Genomic DNA, 21,532 nt, shown 5'->3' with positions numbered 1-21,532 from the left:
TGCGGGGTCTCCCGGCCCCGGCGCCGGGTCACGTGGCGGGGAAGGGGGCGCCGGCGCGCGCGGCCGAGCGGGCGGGCACGCGCAGCCGACGGCGTGTGGAGGCGCGAGATGCAGAGCAGGGAGTATGTATGGCAGGGAGGGGGCGGCGGCCGGGAAGGCCGACTCCACCCCCTGTGCGCATGCTCCGGCCCCCGCGGGTTATAAGGCAGCCGCGCCTGCCCCGCCAGACAAAGTGGCGAGCTGCGACGTGACTGGTTGGCCGTGTGGGTGCTGCCGCCAACGAGCCCGGCGGCAAGGGACGCGAGCGGGACTCCGGGTTCCGAGGAACTGCGGCCCTCGCCGCCGCGTCACGCACACTCCGGGCGCCGTCAGACACACATAACGGTTAGTCCGGGGCTGAGCGGGCAGCGCGCGGCACGGACTCTGCGGTGCCCTTGGTGCCCTGGTGGGGTCGCCCGGTCCGCCGGGCACGCGAAGACTTTCCGTCCGCGGGTCAGGAGGGCGGCCCCGGCAGAGGGCATCCTGGACGCGCGGGAGCCGCGTGGCCCCGGCACGCGGCGTGGGTGAAGGGGACCTTCAGGCGCTGAGCACAGCAGCGTCTCGCCCGGCCGGACCGCGAGGGCCCCGCGGTCAGGTGTGGCCGCCGGGCTGCGGGAGTTGGGTCACGGTGCCCGGTGACCTTGTGGGAGACGCTTCCAGCCCGGTCTCCAGCGGGCGCCTGGAGAGATGCTTAGCTCGGAAGAGGGACGACCTGAGGCCGGTTCACGTGGTGCACTCCTGCCGCCTTAGGCACGGAGGGAAGGGACTGACTGGGGCGGGAGTTATTTAGGACTCGTGGCATGCCCGCCCAGCCTCCCCCGCCTGCCAATCGGTGTCCCACCTGGTGACTCGCTAGAGTGGTGTGAGGAGCTGCGTCGCCGACCGCAGCGACCGGGACTGCGGGCTTCGGGTGAACTTTGAGGAAGGGGCGGGCGGTTGGGATAGGGGCTCTTTGTGGTCCAACCTGTGGCTTCGGTGCGTCTGCCGGCGGGCACGGGGGTCGCGAGGCATCCCTGGAGAGAAGACTGAAATAGCGTTACATTTGGCTAGGTGCATGCCTTCTGTGCCAAGTACATCCTTTTTCCGAGTGCATTTTTAACCTTTTTTTTATGGTGGCGTATTTGGTGCAACCAGCAGTTGCGAAAACTAGTTTCTGATCGCTCAACCAGGAAACGCACGTGTTACTACTTCAGTCTTTTCCCGTTTTCCAGTGGCTCATTATAAACCGGGCGTCTCCTGCTAGTGGTTACACAGTGACAATCTGCTTTTTTTTTCTTAATTAACCATAATTGATTTTGAAATCTTCAGGCATGACTTAGGCTGGGGATGTGTTAGCTCCGTGGTAGAGTACCTGCCTGGCCTACCATGCCTGAGGCCCCCAAATTTGATCGCCAGCATTGACCATTAAAAAAACCTTCTGATTTTGTAACAAAATGAGTACATGCTGACGTCTGAGATTAGTAATTGTACGAGAGTTGGAGCAAGGGTGGATAGGAGCTAAGTCAAGCAGGGTTCTTTTTTTTTTATCTCAGCTGCCAGCTGAATAAGGCAAGAAAGACTGTATCTCATTTTTGCTTACTTATTTTAGTTATTGGTAAATGGTGATTCTTAATCTAAGTCTTTGGCGGTGTGTGTGTGTGTGTGTGTGTGTGTGTGTGTGTGTGTGTGTGTGAGAGAGAGAGAGAGAGAGAGAGAGAGAGAGAGAGAGAGAGAGAGAGAGAGAGAGAGAGAGATAGGGTCTCATTTTGTGGCTTTTTAGTCTCTCTCTCATAAGTTAAATCCAAGGTGTGCAGGTAGGAGGAATAGGCTCCACATAGTGGAACCCTTCTCATTTAAAGAAGTAAAAATAAACTGTAATTGTGAGGTTTGTTTGTTTGTTTTGGCATGTTAGGTGGGGGATCAGAGACAGGGTTTCTCTGTAATCTCTCTGGCTGTCCTGGAATTGGTTCTCTAGACCAGACTGGCCTCGCAGGCAGAGATTGGTCTGCCTCTGCCTCCCCGTGCTGGGATTGAAGGTGTGCAACGCCACACCCATCCGAGAATTACTTTTTTAAATGAGTGGATTCCAGTAGTTTCATTGTAGGTTTAAGTAGGTACTGTTTATCAGATTACATTGACCTTGTTAACTATGCAAATTCTTAGTTTGGGGAGCATTTTAAGCTTTTTAAAGATTTAGCTGTGGGTTTATATAATAATCCCTAAACAGATTAAGGGCAGGGACGTGGGGGTGTGATTATGAACACCTCAACTCGAGCAAAAAATAGTGTTAGATTATTATTTTCCAACTTGTTATACCCGTCGTCCCCACTACGCTCCGGTTCATTTCCTAGCATGCCTTCCATCTTAGGTCCTGATCCTTGTATACTGCCCACTTGGCTGGTTTTGTTGCCGGTGAGGACTTGGACACAAGGAAAACGGAAAGTTGTGAATTGAGAAATTTAGGGTTCAGCAGTGAATGGTCTCTAGCACTTACCCTTGGGGTTTGTAGTCTAGCTGGAAAGCAGACTCTTAGCAAACAGTTACTGAGTTTTAGGGGGACAGTAAATTACCATGGGGACAAATACTGTTTGTGTAAGTGAGAGAAGATGCTCAGTGTGAGGAAACGCTGGCAGTGTCTTTCTGAGGAAATACTATTTATCTGAGGCTTGACAAGGGAGGAGCGAGGCAGGCAGCGGTGGTGATGGGTTGAAAGGGCATTGCAGAGTACTGAAGACAGTGCCAGGTGCAGAAGCTGAAAGAACTTCACCAGAGCCTAAAGCATAGAGAGGTCAGAAAGGAGGGAGGGGGCAGACGGCCGGCTAATGGAGGGCCCTAAGTCGTTTTAAGGACTCAGGAAGAGACTGAACAGTTTGGAATCATACTTTTGAAGTTGTGTGAAAGCTGTTTAAGGATGTGGCTGAGCAGATTTGCATTTTAGGAGTATCATTCTGGATACTGTGGGAAAAGGGTTAAAGGGGCTTCAGAGTGGCCATATGGGGATACCTGGTGTTAAGGTTAAAGCACAGGTTGCTAGCTGGAGCAAATACAAGCTTTATTTTCATTTTAACCAGTGGGAGTTCTGAGGTAGTGTGGCTCCACAAGAACTGTTCAACTTACAAAACTTGTAGATAAAATTCAAAGCTATTTCTGCCCCTTGTCTTTTTATTGGTAAAATTGAAATTTTTTGTTTCCTCTTTACCTTTCTCTACCGTTTAGTTTGAAAACTTTAATCACTAGAAGTTGATCATTGCTATCCCTGTCCAACTTTCCCCAGTTTCTGCTCTGTTGTTGTGAATTAAGCGAATCCTAGATTAAATTATTTCATTTCTAAATATATTGGTACATAGTTCTAAAAGAGAAGTTTATTTATTCACTCATTTATTATTACTGGTTTTTCAGGACAGACTTCACTCTGCAGCCTTAGGACTGTGTAGTCTTAGAACTTGCTCTGTAGAACAGGCTGGCCTCAAACTCAGATCGGCCTGCTTCCGCCTTCAGAGTGCTGTGACTAAAAGGCATGTGCCACCACTTACCTGGTGTAAAAGATATTTTTTTTAATTGACTAAATTATTTTTAGATCTAGGGACTCCTGTATCCCAGGCTGGCCACTGTACCAAAGGGTGACCTTGAACTCCTGACCTCCTGCCTCTCTGGGCTGGGACACAGGTGTGTACCACCACACCCAGTTTATGCAATGCTTTGGATCAAACCCAACTTTAAGCCAGGCAGTGGTGTGCCGCCTTTAGCCTTTAATGCCAGCACTCGGTTGGGGAGAGGAGGCAGAGGCAGGAGGATCTCTGAGTTTGAGGCCAGTGTGGTCTCCAAGAGCTAGTTTCTGGACCGCTAGGACTGTTACACAGAGAAACCCTGTTCCCAAAAAAACAGCCAACCCCCCCCCCAAAAAACCCAACTTTATATCCATAGTTATCTATCTGAAAGATAGTCTTCAGAAATCCACAGTCACATTATCCCATTATCCTACCTTTAAAAATTAACATCATTAAATACCCATCAATATTCAGATTTTCCCAAATTGAATTTAATAATTTATTCATTGATCTTGTTTTTTAGTATTCAGTTCCTTTGATCAAGGATACAAAGAAGGTCATGTGTTCTATTTAGTTGATATCTGTGAAATCTATAGGTTCCTCATCTACGTAATTGATTTGAAGGAAACAGGCCTCCTTTACTTGTTTTCCCCGTTTGGGATTTTGATGAATTTTTCCTCGTGGCATAGATTTAGTATGTCCTAGTTTTGCACATCCTGCTGTCTTTTGTATTTCCTCTAGTTGGGAACCCATTTGAAGACTTGACGAGCAGTCGGGATTTTTACTTCTGAGTAAAGGTTTAGGAGAGAGAGAAGTATATTTCATGTTTGCCACTTCTACTTGGAGAGTGGTGAGGTTTTCCTCTTCCTGCTGTGTTCCCAGCCTATTCTATCATCTCACTCTGGTTTTAAGAGACAGTAAGTTAACTGCACTTTAATTTTTACCATTCGTCCTTAATTTACTAGCCAGAACACCTTTACTAAAAAGGTGTAGTTTGAAGAAAGGGACATTAAAGCATAGTGAGGTAGGACCACCAGTGTGTAGCATGTGTATGTTTGAAACCTTCCCTCCCTTAGAGCCTTCAATCCCAGCACTCAGAAGGTAGAGGCAGGCAGGTCTGTGAGTTTGAGGCCAGCATGGTAAGTTTCAGGACAGCCAGAGTTACATACAGAGACCCTGTCTCAAAAACAAACCAACAAATTGAGAACAAACTGGGGTGGTGCACACTTCAGTCCCATTCTGGAGAGGGGGAGTTTGAGACCCTTGAGGCTTTCTCTTCAGGCTGCCCAACCTGAGCAAGCTCCCGGCAAAAAGAGAGAGACCTTGTCTCAGCAGAAACCATGCAGACCTGGCTTCCACAGCAACGTGCACCTGCTTGCATGTGTAAACACATATTTTCATGGTTTCCCACTTTCTATCATCTTAATTTGTCTGAGTAGAACGAAGTCTTTTTGAGTCAAGGTCTCACGGTGCAGCACAGTCTGGCGCCTGGAGATCCGCATCCTGAGGGCTGGGATCAAAGGTGTGCACCACCATGCTTGGCAAATCGAATCACCTTAAGCACATTGCTCTCACTAATCTTTTAGAATTCTGTATGCTCTTCAACTTACCTAATAAAGTGGCATTTTCCTCCCTGTAATTTTTTTTCTTTTAGGGGGATAGTGGAAGGTCAGATCTTACAGTCAATCTGTATTGTAGAGAGTGAGCCATAGTATCATACAAAGAAGGGTTTCAAAGGTCGGCGTTCACATGGTCACAGAATGAGCTTACCTTGACCATAGTATCAAGAAGGGCTTCAAAGGCTGAGCCTTTAGTGGGTATCACTGACCATAAATACATAAGCAGGAAACAGTTCTGTTTATTTTCACACTACCCTGTTGCTGATTACAACCGTAATATTCAATTTGATTTGACAGATTTAGCCTTTGCAGAGAAAAGAACTTAAAAATGTTCCGATATTCTAAGTTGCATAACTGGTGGTTGAAACTGTGTCCCTGATTCTGTTTACCTGCAGTAATCCTCTGGGCATGTGGGAAGGTTGGATGCTGGGGGTATGTATTGATTGCTTTGCTCACAGTTGTGACCAGGTGTCTGACAGGAAGCAACTTAAGGGAGGAAGGTTTTATTTAAGCTCAGGTTTTGAGTATTACATCATGGTGGGGAAGGCATGGCAGCAGGAAACTGGTGGCAGAAACGTAGGCTGCTTGCTCGCATCTGGGCCAGTCAGGAAGCAGAGTTGGGTTACAGACCTCCAGGCCTGAAACCCTGCCCCTAAGGACTCACCTTCCTCCAGCTAGGCCTGGCCTCCTAAGGATTCCTCACCCCCCAGAACAGTGCCACCAGCTGGGGAGTAAGTGTTCAGATACATGAATCTGTGGGAAACCGTTTGCTTCCAAACCATAACAGGATAGAGCCCAGTACATAACTGAACGAATGGACTCTTGGGTCTTCTGGTAGAGGCGGTTCTTTGCAGGCCTGATTCCTGGGTCCACAAGGTGGCAGGAGAGAACCCAGCTCTGGACAGTTCCTCTGGCCTCCATGGAGTGTGTCCACACACCTTCATACATGTCCATTCTTTCTCTTTAAGTAAATTAAAAAAAAAAAAACTAAGAGAAAACATGATACTGTTGTGTTGTTTGCAAACTGTCTGGAGAGTGAAGGTCTTTTAGTGAAATGGAGTGGGCTTTTCTTTCCTTTTGTTTTATGTTTCTCTTTGTATCCCTAGCTGTCCTGGAACTCCTTGTGTAGACGAGGCTAGCCCTGAACTCAGAAGTCCCCCCTGCCTCTGCCTCCCCAGTGCTGGGATTAAAGGTGCATGTCACTACCTCCCTGCTAAGGTTTTCCTTTTTTTATGTCTAAAATTATTTTAAACTTATTTCAAGAGAGAAAGAAGTGTGTGTGTGTGTGTGTGTGTGTTGGAGGTTCCTATGGAGGACAGAACAGCTTGGAAGAGTTGATCTCAGCATTAAACTCAGGTTGTCAGGCTTAGTGGCAAGTGCCTTTACCTGCTGAGTCATCTTGTCAGCCCAGTTCCTTAGTTTTAAGAACCAAAGCAATGCTTTTTACCTCATTTTTCTCTTCTGTTTTCCTATGGGAAGGTTTTCCTCTCTGTCATATCACGTTTTAAATTTATAGTCTGGAGGATTAATCTCCAAGGTGTGTGAGATTCAGAAGGGTTTGTTAATTTGCTGGAATTTCAGCTGTGGTTGTAGGCAGTACCTGTGACTTAGAAATACTAGAAAGCCTCCTACTTTGTCAGTTGTTAGACACAGACTGAAAGTTGTCACCATTTCAAAATTACTGTGGTTAGTGCACCAATACCTCACAGGGTCCAATTAAAGTATTTTGGCAGGTCTACTTTTGAATTTCATTTTGTGCACTATGCATTTACTCTTTTGTTTTGTCTTGTTTTATTAAAGAAGGGGTCACTTTGTGACACACTATGCCAACACACTATGCCAACATACTATGCAGATTACCCCAGCCTCATAAGATTGGAATTACAGATGTGCCCTGCCATACCCTGTAGGAAGAGGGGCCACTTGTTCTTCCTGGCTGCCCAGCTAGCTTAGACCCAAAATAATCCACAGAAACTATTACTTAAATCAGTGCTTGGCCTCTTAGCTCTAACTTCTTATTGGCTAGCTCTTACATTTTAATTTAACCCATCTCTATTAATCTGTGTATCGCCACGTGGTAGTGGTTTACCAGCTCAAGTTCCCAGTGTCTGTCTCAGGTGGCGGATCCATGGCTTCTCTCCGACTCCACCCTTCTTTCTTCCAGCATTCAGCTTAGTTTTTCCCACATAGCTAAGTTCTGCCCTGCTATACGTCCAAAGCAGTTTCTTTATTCACTAATGGTAATCACAGCATACAGAGGGAAATCCCACATCAATACCCAGTTTAAAAATGTATTCGGATGAGTCCCACAGGTATTACCAAACTGCCAGAGGAATCTGACATTCCTGAGGGAAAGGATTCCTCCCGGTTCCATTACTCCCATATGAGATTGAGCTAGCCAGAGACCATAATCCTACACAGCAGATAGATCTTGTTGTCATTGGATTATGTAATGGTGATACCACAGGTTAAGTGACTCTTTGGCCGTTTAGAGTGATTTCCACAAACTCAGGCAGAATACTTTTTAGAAAGTGTATGTGCCACCAGTTAAATGGGTATCTTAATTTGATTTGGGTTTTCTGGCCCTGTTTCCTAGTAGGTTCACATCAGTAAATATACTTCAAATTCATTCAAAGCTTGTCTTCAGCAGCTCAGTTAGAAGAACCTCTAAAGAGGTCATTGAACCTCGGGTCTACTTCAGCCTCTTGTGATTATAACATTAGCACTGTCACCTAGACATCTCAGTCAAGCAGAAGGGAGGCGAGTGGTTTAATAATTACTCTAATTTGAGGAAAATCAAGTACTCATTTGGAAATTGTATATTCCTAATAAAAGATCCAGTAATTATTTTAATGGCAACATAGTGTAAGGTTTGTATCATCAGCAATTAGGAAAGCTATTTAAAGCTGGGCATGTGGTTCAGTGGTTGAGTGCTTGCCTAGGGTTCAGTGTGTTTAGCAATAAGTGCTCTGCAGAAAGCTGCTCACGAGATAGGACAGTATCACTGCAGTAGCTACCTTTCTGGATCTGGAGTTTAGTAACTACATGTAGTGTGCCATTGGACGTTTAGATTGCTTTTATGTCTGCCTGTTTTAATTTTTAGGTTATTTGTATAGATGTGTTTTGCAGGCCTCTGTGCCACAGCATTCATGTGGAAGGAAGGCAGAGGACAGTTTGCGAGTCATCTCTCTTACCTTTTCGTTGAAGATTCCAGGGATCAACTGGGTTGGGCAGACTTGCTAGAAAGTATCTTCACCCACCGAGCCACTCACCAGCCCAAGTCTTGCCTCTTTTTGACTAACACTGCAAAGCACAGGGAAGTACAGATGTGTCCTTGACCCCAGATTCCCAATCTTAGAAGTGTGCTCCCAGAAGAATGATGGTTGGATCAAATGGCAATTTTTTTTTTCGAGACAGGGTTTCTCTGTAGCTTTTTTTGGTTCCTGTCCCGGAACTAGCTCTTGTAGACCAGGCTGGCCTCGAACTCCCAGAGATCTGCCTGCCTCTGTCTCCCGAGTGCTGGGATTAAAGGCGTGCGCCACCATCAAATGGCAGTTGTAGTCTGAATTTGTCCTATCAACAATATCAGCTGGGCGAGGTGGCCTATGCTTTTAATCCACTGTAAAGACCAGTTTATACTTTTTGTGGTGTTTCTTTATGTAGTATGAAAATTATACATTTTATAATTGCTGAGTATTGTCTTAGTCGGGTTCAGCAGTCAGAATTTTACTTTTCATAGATGCTTACCCCCCCTTTCTTGGGGAAGTGGGGGTGGGGTGGTAACTGCAGGAGACTAAAACCAGGGCTGTGCCCCGTGTATGTTAAGTTAAACATTCTGCTACTGAGATTCACTTCCATTCTCTCTCTCTCTCTCTCTCTCTCTCTCTCTCTCTCTCTCTCTCTCTCTCTCTCTCTCTCTGTGTGTGTGTGTGTGTGTGTGTGTGTGTGTGTGTGTGTGTCTGTCACCTGCTCTCCCTCCTCCCTTTTGGTGTTGGTCATGTATCCAGGCCTGCACCTCCTGGGTGCTGGTGTTTCTGCTGTGCCCCACTGTGCTGGGCTTCTGTGTCCTTAGAAGACACATTTTCTCATCACTCCTTCATGTGTTTTTCAATCCCCTGTTACTTTTTAAGGCTGTAACATTTAAGCTGATGGGGTTACTGCACACTGTAAGATTAAAATCTTAAGAACTTTTGTTCTATCATTTAACTTGGATTTTTACATGTGAAGTGTGTATGTGTTCCCTTTTCCTGAACTACAGGCAAAGGGTCTAGTCCTGGCATTTCCTTTGGGGTGAGGATTTCTGTGTATGGAAGAGAACTGCTGGTGTAAAACAGAGGGTTGGTTTTTTTTTTTTAAATCAGAATTTTTATGTTAGTTATAGTAGTGGTTGTGATAAAATTATGTTGAATCTGTTTCTGGGGTTTTTGATCCCCCCCCCCCAGTGCTATTTTGGACACACGTTTACTTGTGAATCTTAAAGTTACTTAAGTTAAATCTAGATTCTGTAGAAAAGGTATTATTAACTTGATGAGGCAAGTCTTTGTGACTAAAAATTAGAACTGCCTTTTAATTGACAAATCCTAGCTGGCAGCTAAGCACAAAGTTCAATCACGTCCAACACGTATTGCTGTTCTAGTCAGGGCTTGATGTGTTATGTGTGTAGGTGTTATTCTGTATATGTAAATACTCTTCTTGAATTCATCTTTTTAGTAGTTCTTTGAAAATTTTTATGCTTAGATGAAGGAAAAAGAATTAATGCTTGGAGCACCCATACTTGGCAGATTTAAATCCATGAGCATGTTAAGTCAGCTTTTTATTATTCAGCTTTTTGTTTTTCAAGACAAGGTTTCTCTGTGTAGCCCTGGCTGTCCTGGAACTTGCTCTGTAGATCAGGCTGGCTTCGAACTCAGATCTGCCTGCCTCAATTTTTAAGAAACCTTAGCTTGTAAAAATGTTTTTAGCTGGTATGAGTAAAATGCCCTACAACAAAATTTTTTCCTCTAGGCTGTTTTTTAAAAGAATAATCTAGAAGCTTACATTCAGGTAGGACTTTTAAATGATTTTCTCAGGGCGGCTCCCTGAGTTCTTTCTTGACCCACCCTGTTAGAGAAGAAATGTGCTGCTCACTCGTCACAAGTCTCCCTGGAGTAAAGACCTGGGGTCCTAAAGGAAGGGAAAACTTGTCAATACATAGATCTAGGCCAGGACTCTGGAGGGAGAGAGGGGAGGAAAGCAGATTTCATGTTTTCTCTTAGCTGGATTCTACAGACACGTATGTGTGTGTAAGGCATGGGGCAGAGTGGAGATGAATTCGTCGTTGTAGTCGTTATGCTTGGGAAGAAGGGGCTGGCTGACAAGGGAGTGGGGTACAGTAAGCAGTCGTTTGAATGTCAGTGAAACTTACTTTGTACACTGATAACAAAATGGACATGTGGGGGAACAAAACCTATAATTCCGGCACTTGTAAGGTAGATGCAGAATCAGGATATTGAAGCCAGTTTCAACCACATAAGAATTTGAAGTCAGCCTGAGTTGAATCCTTTCAAGGAAACCAGTTTTTTAAAAAAGATACTGGAAGCCGGGTGGTGGTAGTGCACGCCTTTAATCCCAGCACTCGGGAGGCAGAGGCAGGCCGATCTCTGTGAGTTCGAGACCAGCCTGGTCTACAAGAGCTAGTTCCAGGACAGGCTCCAAAGCCACAGAGAAACAAACCCTGTCTCGAAAAAAAACCAAAAAAAAAAAAAATACTGGAAGGGCCACTAACCTTATTCTATTTCCCTAGTTAGAATCGGTATTGTCACACCGATGGTATCTGCACATTTACTTCAGTTGAAATCTGTTTTACTTGCTTCGTTATAGGAACTGGCAATTTTAGAGAGTATGTGGTGTTTATTTTCCATAGAGTGAATTGGTTGAATGTTCACTGCCCAATGCTGCCAAAGAGCCATTAAAAAGAAAATCGTGTAGAATAAAGTACAAAAACACAAAAGGTTAGAAACCAAACTGAAGAGTAAGAGAGTAGGTCCATTGGATTATGGGGGTGACAGACAGGGTTTCACTGTGTACCCTTCCTTCCCTGACCTGAAACAACAAAACCCAGCTGATTAAAGTTGTAATTCAGTGTGGCTCTGTGTCAAGAGCCAAGCAAATATGTCTATTACTGCAGAAGAAGGATTTGTGGACGCTGTTTTGTTGTTGACATTTTCCCCCCGTTTCATATCTTTCAGATACTAGATTTGCACTGCATTTTGGGATTCATCTTCACTTAAAATGCCACCTGCAATTGGAGGACCAGTTGGATATACCCCCCCAGATGGAGGCTGGGGGTGGGCAGTGGTAGTTGGAGCTTTCATCTCTATAGGCTTCTCTTATGCGTTTCCCAAATCCATCACTGTCTTCTTTAAAGAAATTGAAGGTATATTCAACGCTACTACCAGTGAAGTGTCATGGATATCATCCATCATGCTGGCTGTCATGTATGCTGGAGGTGAGTACCCACTATGGCCTGCTTTTTTAACTTATATTAGGCAGCCAAAGTTTGTACTTTTTGGTTGTTTTTGTTTTGTTTTTCAAGACAGGGTTTCTCTGTGTAGCCCTGGCTATCCTGGGACACCTGTAGACAGGGCTGGCCTTGAACTCATAGGGATCCACCTGCCTCTGCCTCCCGGAGTGCTAAGATTAAAGCTACCACCGCCTGCCGAGTCTGTACATTTTAATATCTTACTCATTGAAGTTCTTTGAGGTTGCGCTTGCTGAAGTTTTGTACTAAGGAGCATGCTTTCCATCCCTGGTAACTCTGGCATCTCTTCCTCCCTTCATTCCATTATGGCTTTTTGGAACAAAATTGAAAGCGTGAGGAGCTCGACTATTAGCTCTGCTTTGAAAGCTCTCGTAAAATGACATGTATAAACCTTGTTTCTCTTGCTCTATGCCAGACACTTGGAAAGTAGTAAACATCTTTAAGTAATGAGTTACAAGATATTAAAAAGTTACTCAAATGTCCAGAATAATAGTTAGTTCAAAGCCTCAGGTAAACTATAATTTAGTTTATGGGGCCTGTCCCATAGGCACAAAGAGGTGAAGACAACTGACACCCCTTATGGCTGGCATGCACACATGTACATGCGCACACATACCAAAAAACAAAGACTAAATAAAATTCCCCCTTGTTTCTATGTTATTATGAGTTATAAAAGCATTTTGGTTGAACTTAAACTTGAATTTTATCATTTTTCCCCCTTTTGTTTGCTTTGACATGGTGTGGAGGCTATGTAGAAAGTAAATTGAGGGCCGGGCAGTGATGGCGCACACCTTTAATCCCAGCACTCGGGAGACAGAGGCAGGCGGATTCCTGTGAGTTCAAAGCCAGCCTGGTTTATAAGAGCTAGTTCAGGACAGCTAGGACTGTTACACAGGAAAACCCTGTCTGAACACCCCCCACACACAAAAAGTAAATTGCTTATTTAAAGCACTATATTTTACCTGGAGACATCAAACTACATTAAACGTAAAAACCTGGGGTTGTTTAGTAGGAATTCTGGAGCAAATTTTATTTAACCTGGTGGACAGTGTTCCGTGTTGTCTTGTTAGCGATTTAATAAGATGTTTATAAGGATTCTGTTCTGCATTTCAGTGGTGAATACCTTAGTTGGTAGTAGATTCAGCAGTCTTTCCTAAGCTCCTTGAGTACATTCAGCTCTGGCTGCATGTTGTGAGTGTTAGAGAACTCTGCATCTGGTATTCTTTTTGATGTTATTAATAAGCGCACAAAAACAGCCCTGTGTAGTTAGTTGAGGTCATAATTTAATTAAACATTATTAAGTTGGTTGATTTGAAGAGGGATAAATGGACAGAAGCAGCAGTTTGAAGACCTTTTTTCTCCTGTATATTTTTGTCTTTAACTTTAAAAAATTATTTTCTGTGTGTGGGTGTTTTGCCTGTATGTGTGCCTGTGTATCATGTGGCTGCCTGGTGACCCTGCAGGCCAGAAGAGGGCTTCAGATCCTTTGGCTCTAGCTGCCGTTGGTGCTGGGAACCAAACCCAGGTTCTCAAAAAGAAGCCAGAGCTCTCACACAGCTGCGCCATCTCTCGCAGTCCTCCTTTTTTTTTTTTTTTGGTTGGTTTTTTGACAAGAGTCTCTCTACATAGAGCATTCAGGATAACTGGCCGGCCCCACAGATCTTCCTACCTGTCTGCTGGATGCTGGGATTAAAAACCTGTTTGTTTCACTCTTATCTTAATCATGGTTAGCACTGTTCTGTTTGGGCTATTTAAATACGTTTCAAAATAAGTTTTCAGGGCTAAATTATGTCACTTTCAGATTTTTATTTATGTGTGTCTGTGTTCTTTGTGCATGTGAATGTAGTGGCCAGAGGCTTGACACTGGAGATGTAGACGGTTGTAAGCTGCCTAATGTAGGTGCTGGAAACTGAACTCGGCTCTTCTGAAAGAGCAAGTGCTCCTAGTTACTTAGCCATCTCTCTGTTCCCAGACGTGTTTTAAGCGACAGTAGTCTTTAGGACTTGGACTTCAATCTTCCGTGATTAAACATCCAGAGGTACTCCAGTCAATGCTGTGCATGTTTAAGCAGACTGCAAACCAGAACGTCATTCATATGTTAGCTGCCAGATTTTCCTCAAAAGCCAGTGATGTCAGTTGCACTAATTGCACATGATGCCTTCCTTTGGGCAAGATTCCTTTGTCCTCACCCAGTTGGTGAGTTAACTAGCATGTTTCTCTAATTCATGTGACAGTGGGCCTATTAGCTCTTTCTGTTTTTGAAGATAGCTAATTAGGACCATTTTTTTCTAAAGTAACTGAAAGACAGATTATATCTCGTGAACTTTGGCAGGATTCTTATGGTTATTCTGTTTGGTTGTTTTCTAAATAACGCCCCTAAGATCTTTTATCACTACAACTGTCAGTCCTTTAACCTGTGCACTTGGGTTTTTTGTTTATTTGTTGAAGCAGGATCAATATGGAGCCCTGGCTGTGTGGACCAGGATGATCTTAAGTCACAGACATCCTTCCTCCTCCCTCCTCTGCCCCCCAAAGATTAGGATTAAAGATGTGAGCCACCACACCTGGCTAAGGAGAAAAGATTTAGTGCTTTTGTCATTTTTCCATTTTTTGGTATTTCAAATATTATATAATTGATAACACTAACTTAAACTTCATGGAACAACAGTATGGCAATATTTATTTTAGAGTTATAAAGACATATAGATTTCTGAGACTCTGACCTAATTTTTTTACTGAAGTTCCTGGCTGTCAATACCCTTGCTTTTGGGCTGAGTTAACATGAATGTTTTCCCTCCATGTGAAGATGGAGCCTAGAGCCTTGCTTATTTGTGGTCATCTCCTGTAACCAGGGAGGCTACAGGTCCTGCAGTCATTCTTTCCACAAGTCCTTTGCTATGAAGTGTAAAACTCAAATGTTTTTATAATTATAAAAAAGTTGAATACCACTCATTTTTTATAATCAGCAAAATTATTAGCTTTTCTTCTTTTTGTTGTTTATATAAGATAAGCAAAGCACCAACACCATGGCAAAGTTTTCACACACCAGCATAGAATGCAGTTATTAGGCTCATGAACCCTGGGAAGATGGACATCATTAGTTTTATTAAGAACTGTGTCATAGGAATGGGGTTGTGACTTAATGGTAAGAGTCCTTGCTCAGCATATGTGATAGCTTAGAATTCTCCAACACTTAAAAAAATGACAGCTTTAAAATCCCATTTAATCTGTTTACCTAGTCTATCATTTCATTTCATTCCTATCCCCTTGAGTGGTTAAATCAAGCTCGAATTGACTGTTGTCTGACTTGACTTGCTGTAAGTTCCTGGTTTTTGAGGCAGGGACTCATAGCCTAGTTTGGCCTTGAACTTGCTGCACAGGTAAGGGTGACTGGTTTTGTCTGCCTTCGTACTGCTATGATTACAGGAGTATTGCTTGCCATCGCACTGACAGCCTTGAGCCACGATAGCCATCCTCCATCAAGCATTTCTTCACATTGGGACCATGCAGGATTAGGACCAAGTCATTTTACATATCAGCTCAGTACCTCAGACAGCTAGATATATAAGGGGAAAAAAATTTTTTTTCTGATTTGTCTTTTCTTGAATATGAGAGTTTATATTACTACTTTTTTTTTTATTCTCTCCTAGGTCCTATCAGCAGTATCCTGGTGAATAAATATGGCAGCCGTCCAGTAATGATCGCTGGTGGCTGCTTGTCTGGTTGTGGCTTGATTGCAGCTTCTTTCTGTAACACAGTGCAGGAACTTTACCTGTGTATTGGTGTCATTGGAGGTGAGTAGCTACTGATAAGTTTCATATTTATTTATTGTCACTATTTGATAATGCGCTTGATAAATGTTATTTTAGAGAGCTGCTGATTGACTCAGCACTAGTGAGATGGCTCAGTGGGTCAAGGAAGAACCTGTCTTCCCCTGGATCCACATGGTGTCAGGAATGCACTAGCTCCAAGGGAGCGGCCTGCACTCTCGCCATGGCACAGACATGCACATGCATCTTGTTGTTCGTTCTTTCTTTCTCTTTCTTTCTTCCTTCCTTCCTTCCTTCCTTCCTTCCTTCCTTCCTTCCTTTCTTTCTTTCTTTCTGTTGGTTTTTCGAGACAGAGTTTCTCTAACTGTCTTAGAACTCGCTTTGTAGACCAGAATGACTTTATAAAGCTAAACTCTTGCCATACAATATGTAGTTTAGTTAATTTAATTGCGAGACAATTGCATTCTTAGACAATGGTAGCAGTGCAAGGTGGTGCACACCTTTAATCTCACTACAAGAGACAGAGACAGGCAGGTTTCTGTGAGTTTGTGAAGAGCCAAACTCAAAACCAGAAAAAAGAATAGACAGGGAAAGAAATTTATGCAGCGATTCACGGAAGGGTATTCATTGGTTGTTCTTTTTCCCAAGAGTAGTTTTGTTTGGTTTGGTTGTGGTTTTTTGGTTTTTTTCAAGGCTGGGTTTCTTCTTGTAGCCCTGGCTGTCCTGGAACTCAGAGATATCCACCTGCCTCTGTCTCCTGAGTGCTGGAATAGAGGTGTGCACCACCACCTCTAGGCTCATTTCAGAAGTGTTACTTGGATAGCACAGACCAAAAGAAAAAATGAGCTGTTGAATATTATGACATTCAAATGTATGGCCTGCCATACTGTTTCTTCAGTGTACAAACCTTTTTTTGTTTTGTTTACACCAAAAAGGATGAAATTTTGTTTATTTTTATCATTTTCTTTCTGCTGTGTATTATGATCAGCTTCTCATGTCGTTCATTATATGAGACAACATGCATCAGATTCCCTGGAGCTGGAGTTACAAGGTGATTGTGAGCTTCCCTATGGATGCTGGGAATCCAACACAAGTCCTCTACAAGAGCAGTACATGCTCTTAGCCACTGAGCCATCTTTTCAGCCTCATTTATTCTTATGTCTTTGCTTGGTAATTTCAAAAGTGACTTCTATTTATGACAGTGTTGTCTTTGTTCCTTTCCTAGGTCTTGGGCTTGCTTTCAACTTGAACCCAGCTCTGACCATGATTGGCAAGTATTTCTACAAGAAGCGACCACTGGCCAATGGGCTGGCCATGGCAGGCAGTCCTGTGTTCCTCTCTACCCTGGCTCCACTTAATCAGGCTTTCTTTGGTATTTTTGGCTGGAGAGGAAGCTTCCTAATCCTTGGGGGCCTCCTGCTAAACTGTTGTGTAGCTGGTTCCCTGATGAGACCAATAGGGCCTAAGCCAGGCAAGATAGAAACACTAAAGTCCAAAGAATCTCTTCAGGAAGCTGGAAAATCGGATGCAAATACAGATCTCATTGGAGGAAGCCCCAAAGGGGAAAAGCCATCATTCTTGCAAACAGTTAATAAGTTCCTGGATCTCTCCCTGTTTGCCCACAGAGGCTTTTTGCTGTACCTGTCTGGAAATGTGGTCATGTTTTTTGGACTCTTTACTCCGTTGGTCTTTCTTAGTAATTACGGTAAGAGTAAGCATTTCTCCAGTGAGAAGTCAGCTTTCCTCCTTTCCATTCTGGCTTTTGTTGATATGGTAGCCAGACCTTCCATGGGACTTGCCGCCAACACCAAGTGGATCAGACCTCGGATCCAGTACTTCTTTGCTGCTTCTGTCGTTGCAAATGGAATCTGCCATTTGCTAGCCCCCTTGTCTACAAGCTACGTCGGCTTCTGTATCTACGCGGGAGTCTTTGGATTTGCCTTTGGTTGGCTCAGCTCTGTATTATTTGAAACATTGATGGACCTTGTTGGACCCCAGAGGTTCTCCAGTGCTGTGGGCTTGGTGACCATTGTGGAGTGCTGTCCTGTCCTCCTAGGGCCACCACTTTTAGGTATAGTATATCCCTACATTTTTTATTCTGTCCTGATTATAAAAGTAACATGTAGAAAGGAGCTCTACCTTAAAGCACAAGTGTACAATACAATGCATTTTAGTAATAAGAAGCATTTTGGTAATAGGCAGAAGAGTAGATCTTTCTTAAGGTCAGAGTACATGGGCAACTATCCTAACCACTGTGTGTATCTTGGATCTAAGATTATTTTAGTAGCAGTTTCATAAGTGATGTCAAAAGCTTTAGGAAGTGGGATAATTGGACTCAGCTACATTAGTTAATAATCATTATATAATTTGAGAACTCAGGTTACTGAACTCCTGTGTTTTGTTTTTGTTCTCTTTTTTTTTCAAAGCAAGGTAGCCATGACTGTTCTGGAACTCGCTCTGTGGATCAGGCTGGCCTCAAACTCAGATCTGCCTGCCTCTGCTTTCCAAGTGCTGAGATTAAAGGCTTAAACCTTTATCTTTTAGATCCCATGTTGGGCTGGTGGTACACAACTGTTATTTCATACTTGGAGGCTGAGGCAGGTTGATTGTGACTTTAAGATCAACATTGGCCGTACAACCAGATCATCAAATAACTGTCTCCACAATTGTTCCAACTCCTTTTGGTGTTCATGGTGATTTATTTTGGAGATGGGATCTTACTCAACCCATTGACTTTAAACTTGTATAGCCAAAGATGGCCTGGATCTCCTGACCCGACTGTTCTCCCCTCAAGTGCTGGAATTATAGGCAGGTACCACCAAACTTATAAATGAATTTGGAGGGTGCTCCTTTCCAGCTTCTCCCCACTGAGTTGCTTAATCACGTAATCATGTCAGTTGTCATCCCCCACTTGATCATGACCGACACCCTTTTACACACTCCTGTGTCTCGCTTCAGTATCCCATTCCCTGATTGATTTCCAAGTCTGCAGAGCTTAGCCCTGTCTCTCCAACTTTGTCTCCCACCCTTGGCCCTTGCTTTCCTGCTCACAGCCCTGTGCCTTTGCACTGGCTGTTCTGCCCGGATCCTCTCCCTCTTTTCCTGGACAGGTCTATCTTCCTACTGTCTCAGCTCCATGTGATGCTTCAAAAGCAGCAGCATTCCTCACCCACTCGCTGGTCTTCACCATCCAGAGCCCTCCCTATAGCTCTTGTTAGTTTGTGCAATAGTTAGCCCTGTGGAGTTCCAATCACATTGGTCAGGTGAGGAGGTTTCATTGCCATCAGACATCACAAACTTTTGGGGAGAGGTTGTGATGCAATTTTCCAAATTGATTTGGTGTTGAAACAGTAAGTAGAGAGGCTTCCTTGTAGCACAGAGGTGGCAGGTGCAGGCCCCGACTGAGACTGTGTGTTCCCTTACTAGCTTTATGACCTTGAAGAAGTTATTTAACATCACTGTACTTGAATTTCTGTAACTACTGGAAGATACATTGGGAATTTGGTGCTGAGAGGGTGCTGTTGGCTACAGAGCTAAGTGTTCTCTGGAAGTGCTGATAAAGAACTTTGACCTTGGTGACTGGAGTAGCTCTTTGACCTTGGACACCCTCAAACTTCCTTTGAATTAGTTTTTCATTGTGTGTTAAGAGAATGGATTATAATTCCTGTCTTCTCATTCAGATTTGCCAAGAGTTTGTTGTTTCCAATTTGAAAATAGAAAATACATGGCCAGTCAATCAGAGACATTATAAATAGAGAGATAGAAATTGTTTTTTGTGCTAATGTGTCATTTATGGGTTCTTTGAAGTTTCGTTTGGCATCTTTCTGAGGATGTTTATGCTCTGGGAAAAAGTGTCCTTGTTTGCTCTTACTCATGTAGCCTGTGTTTTACATCTTTAGGCCGCCTCAATGACATGTATGGAGACTACAAATACACGTACTGGGCTTGTGGTGTGATCCTCATCATCGCAGGAATCTATCTCTTCATTGGCATGGGCATCAATTATCGACTTGTGGCCAAAGAACAGAAAGCAGAGGAGAAGCAGAAAAAGGAAGGTAAAGAGGATGAGACCAGCACAGATGCTGATGAGAAGCCAAAGGAAGTAACAAAAGAAGCACCATCCCTGCAGCAGAACAGCTCCGGCGACCCAGCAGAGGAAGAGAGTCCTGTCTGAACTGAAGCATGAATTGAGCAGTGTGCGACCCAAGACATCTGAAACCATTCTGCTGGCCTCTAGTCTACCAGTGGTGCTCAATGCAGACAGTGGGCATGTGTGTGGAAAACCTACCAGGTGTTCATTGGTGGAAATTTTTTTGTTTTGTTTTGTTTTGTTTTTGTTCACTCCTTACCAATGCCAGAATTTAAAATTTACTATGCTTCAGGTAGGGAGTGGTTGGCAAAGGATATGGGAAAGAAGTAGGGATTTTTCTTGTTTTGTTTTAATCTTAGCTTTTAACAGTGTCATGGAGATTATAATGTGCCTTAAGTTTTAGTTTTAGAACTCTTTAGAGAGCCTTAACTTTTAAAACCATTCTGCTGAATTCATCTATTTTAAAAGTCGTTTTAAAAGGAAAAATAACAACTAACTTGCTTGAGGTAACTTTAACCTTAATCTTGTTTTGTTGTTGTTTGTAATGCTTTGTCAGAATTGTTACTGGAACATTTATGGACAGAAATAATAGTTAAAAGTTAGAGGTTTATGAAAAAAACTGACTAAAGTATTTTTCTAGCATCATAGCTGCCTGGCGTAGGTACCTGCTAGGTATATATTTAAGAAATTTAAAGCATGAAATTCTGGAAACATCTTGGCTGTCGTAGCCACAGTCTGTCTGTCACCTGCTGGGTGCTTCCTCTCAGATGCTTGCTACAAGCCTAGCACTAGAACGTTGTCACTAAATTGCTACCTTCGCTCCTGTTCAGAGACATTGAGTGGTTAGAAGTCATTGCCATTTTTGAATTCTACTGCAAAAAGGTTAGTATTAAAATCTACAAAACATTATTCAACACAGTCTGATTATTAATATAGACAGGCCTCAGCTGACTACAACTTGGGTTTTCAAAGACCCTAGTTATAGTATGGAACTTTTGTTATCTTCAAGTATGTGTGGGTTTGGGGCGGGGCTTGGTGGTTCTGAGGATTGAACCCAGGGACACAGGCATGCTAAGAACATGCTGTACCACTGAGCCACATCCCACCAGCACCCTGGAATCCTCCTTAGACCTTTTTTCTTTGATTTTTGATAGTTCCATTTATATTCTAGCTTAGAACTGTATGCGAGATATTCAGTATGAACTGAATGTGTGTGCTATTTGTTTTTTTACATTGTTTTTCAGTATTTGCAAAACCAAGAGGGCCAGAGTTTGGCTCCAGGGAAGCCTATAAAGATAAAATAGGGAGAGAGGGAGTTTGCTGAATTCACTTGGTTCAGTAAGTACCCACCTCCCTGCCACACACACCAAGGCTTAAGGAGAAACTTCTATCATGCTTAGAATGATTGGACATAGTCTTACCTCCACAAACCTTAGCTTTTGTGACTGTTTTCAGTTTCCAGAAATGGAGGAAATGGGTTCGGTGTAAGGATGGGAGGAAGAATGGACCTGATTGGAATTGTATTTTTTTTAACCCGATATCTTCTAAATAGAGACAGAGAAGATAAGACACTGAATTGTTTTCAATGCATTTAAAATACCATTGTAATTGACAGGGTGAAAATAGAGATTTAAAACCTGTGTAAGAAGCCAACTTTTTCCAAATAAAACATTTATTTTATTTTTAGAAAACATTTCTTCTACATGTTTATTTGAGAGACAATTGTGTTTTCATTTTTATTTAAATTTTGACCTTTGCTAATACTGAATCTGGTTTATATGCCTTGAGACTTGTGCACAGTTTGAGTTTTCGCCTTTAACATGAGCAGGGGAGGATTTTAAAACCACATGTCTTAAACTTGTGTCACCTGCCTAGACACAATGGGGAGCTGCCTTGCAGTATATGTTGTGGAGGGATTTAGAGAGGAAACCGTGAGAGTTTGGCAGACATCATTCCAGTTTGGACTC

The 21,532-nt window shown here is 43.4% G+C and overlaps 1 protein-coding gene across 1 annotated transcript; it reads left to right on the top strand.

Moving 5' to 3' along the window:
* The first annotated feature begins 69 nt into the window (after positions 1-69).
* Slc16a1 (solute carrier family 16 member 1) lies at positions 70-21,258 on the top strand. The gene is made up of 5 exons (XM_075981721.1): positions 70-384; positions 11,413-11,672; positions 15,356-15,499; positions 16,701-17,546; positions 19,375-21,258. Exons 2-5 carry the CDS (start codon positions 11,456-11,458, stop codon positions 19,647-19,649), a joined length of 1,482 nt encoding a protein of 493 aa, XP_075837836.1. The 5' UTR covers positions 70-384; positions 11,413-11,455; the 3' UTR covers positions 19,650-21,258.
* The last annotated feature ends 274 nt before the right edge of the window (positions 21,259-21,532 follow it).

This window comes from Microtus pennsylvanicus, chromosome 7 (assembly GCF_037038515.1).
Source record: "Microtus pennsylvanicus isolate mMicPen1 chromosome 7, mMicPen1.hap1, whole genome shotgun sequence".
Taxonomy (NCBI): Eukaryota; Metazoa; Chordata; class Mammalia; order Rodentia; family Cricetidae; genus Microtus; species Microtus pennsylvanicus.
The sequence above is the reverse complement of the archived record's forward strand: the minus strand, read 5'-3'. Positions and strand labels throughout refer to the sequence as shown.

Excerpts from the sequence above, each read along its gene's own strand:
- Slc16a1 (XM_075981721.1), top strand. The coding sequence starts at position 11,456 with ATGCCACCTGCAATTGGAGGACCAGTTGGATATACCCCCCCAGATGGA. Across the intron at positions 11,673-15,355 it reads GGCTGTCATGTATGCTGGAG|GTCCTATCAGCAGTATCCTG; the intron begins GTGAGTACCCAC and ends ATTCTCTCCTAG. Across the intron at positions 15,500-16,700 it reads GTGTATTGGTGTCATTGGAG|GTCTTGGGCTTGCTTTCAAC; the intron begins GTGAGTAGCTAC and ends TTCCTTTCCTAG.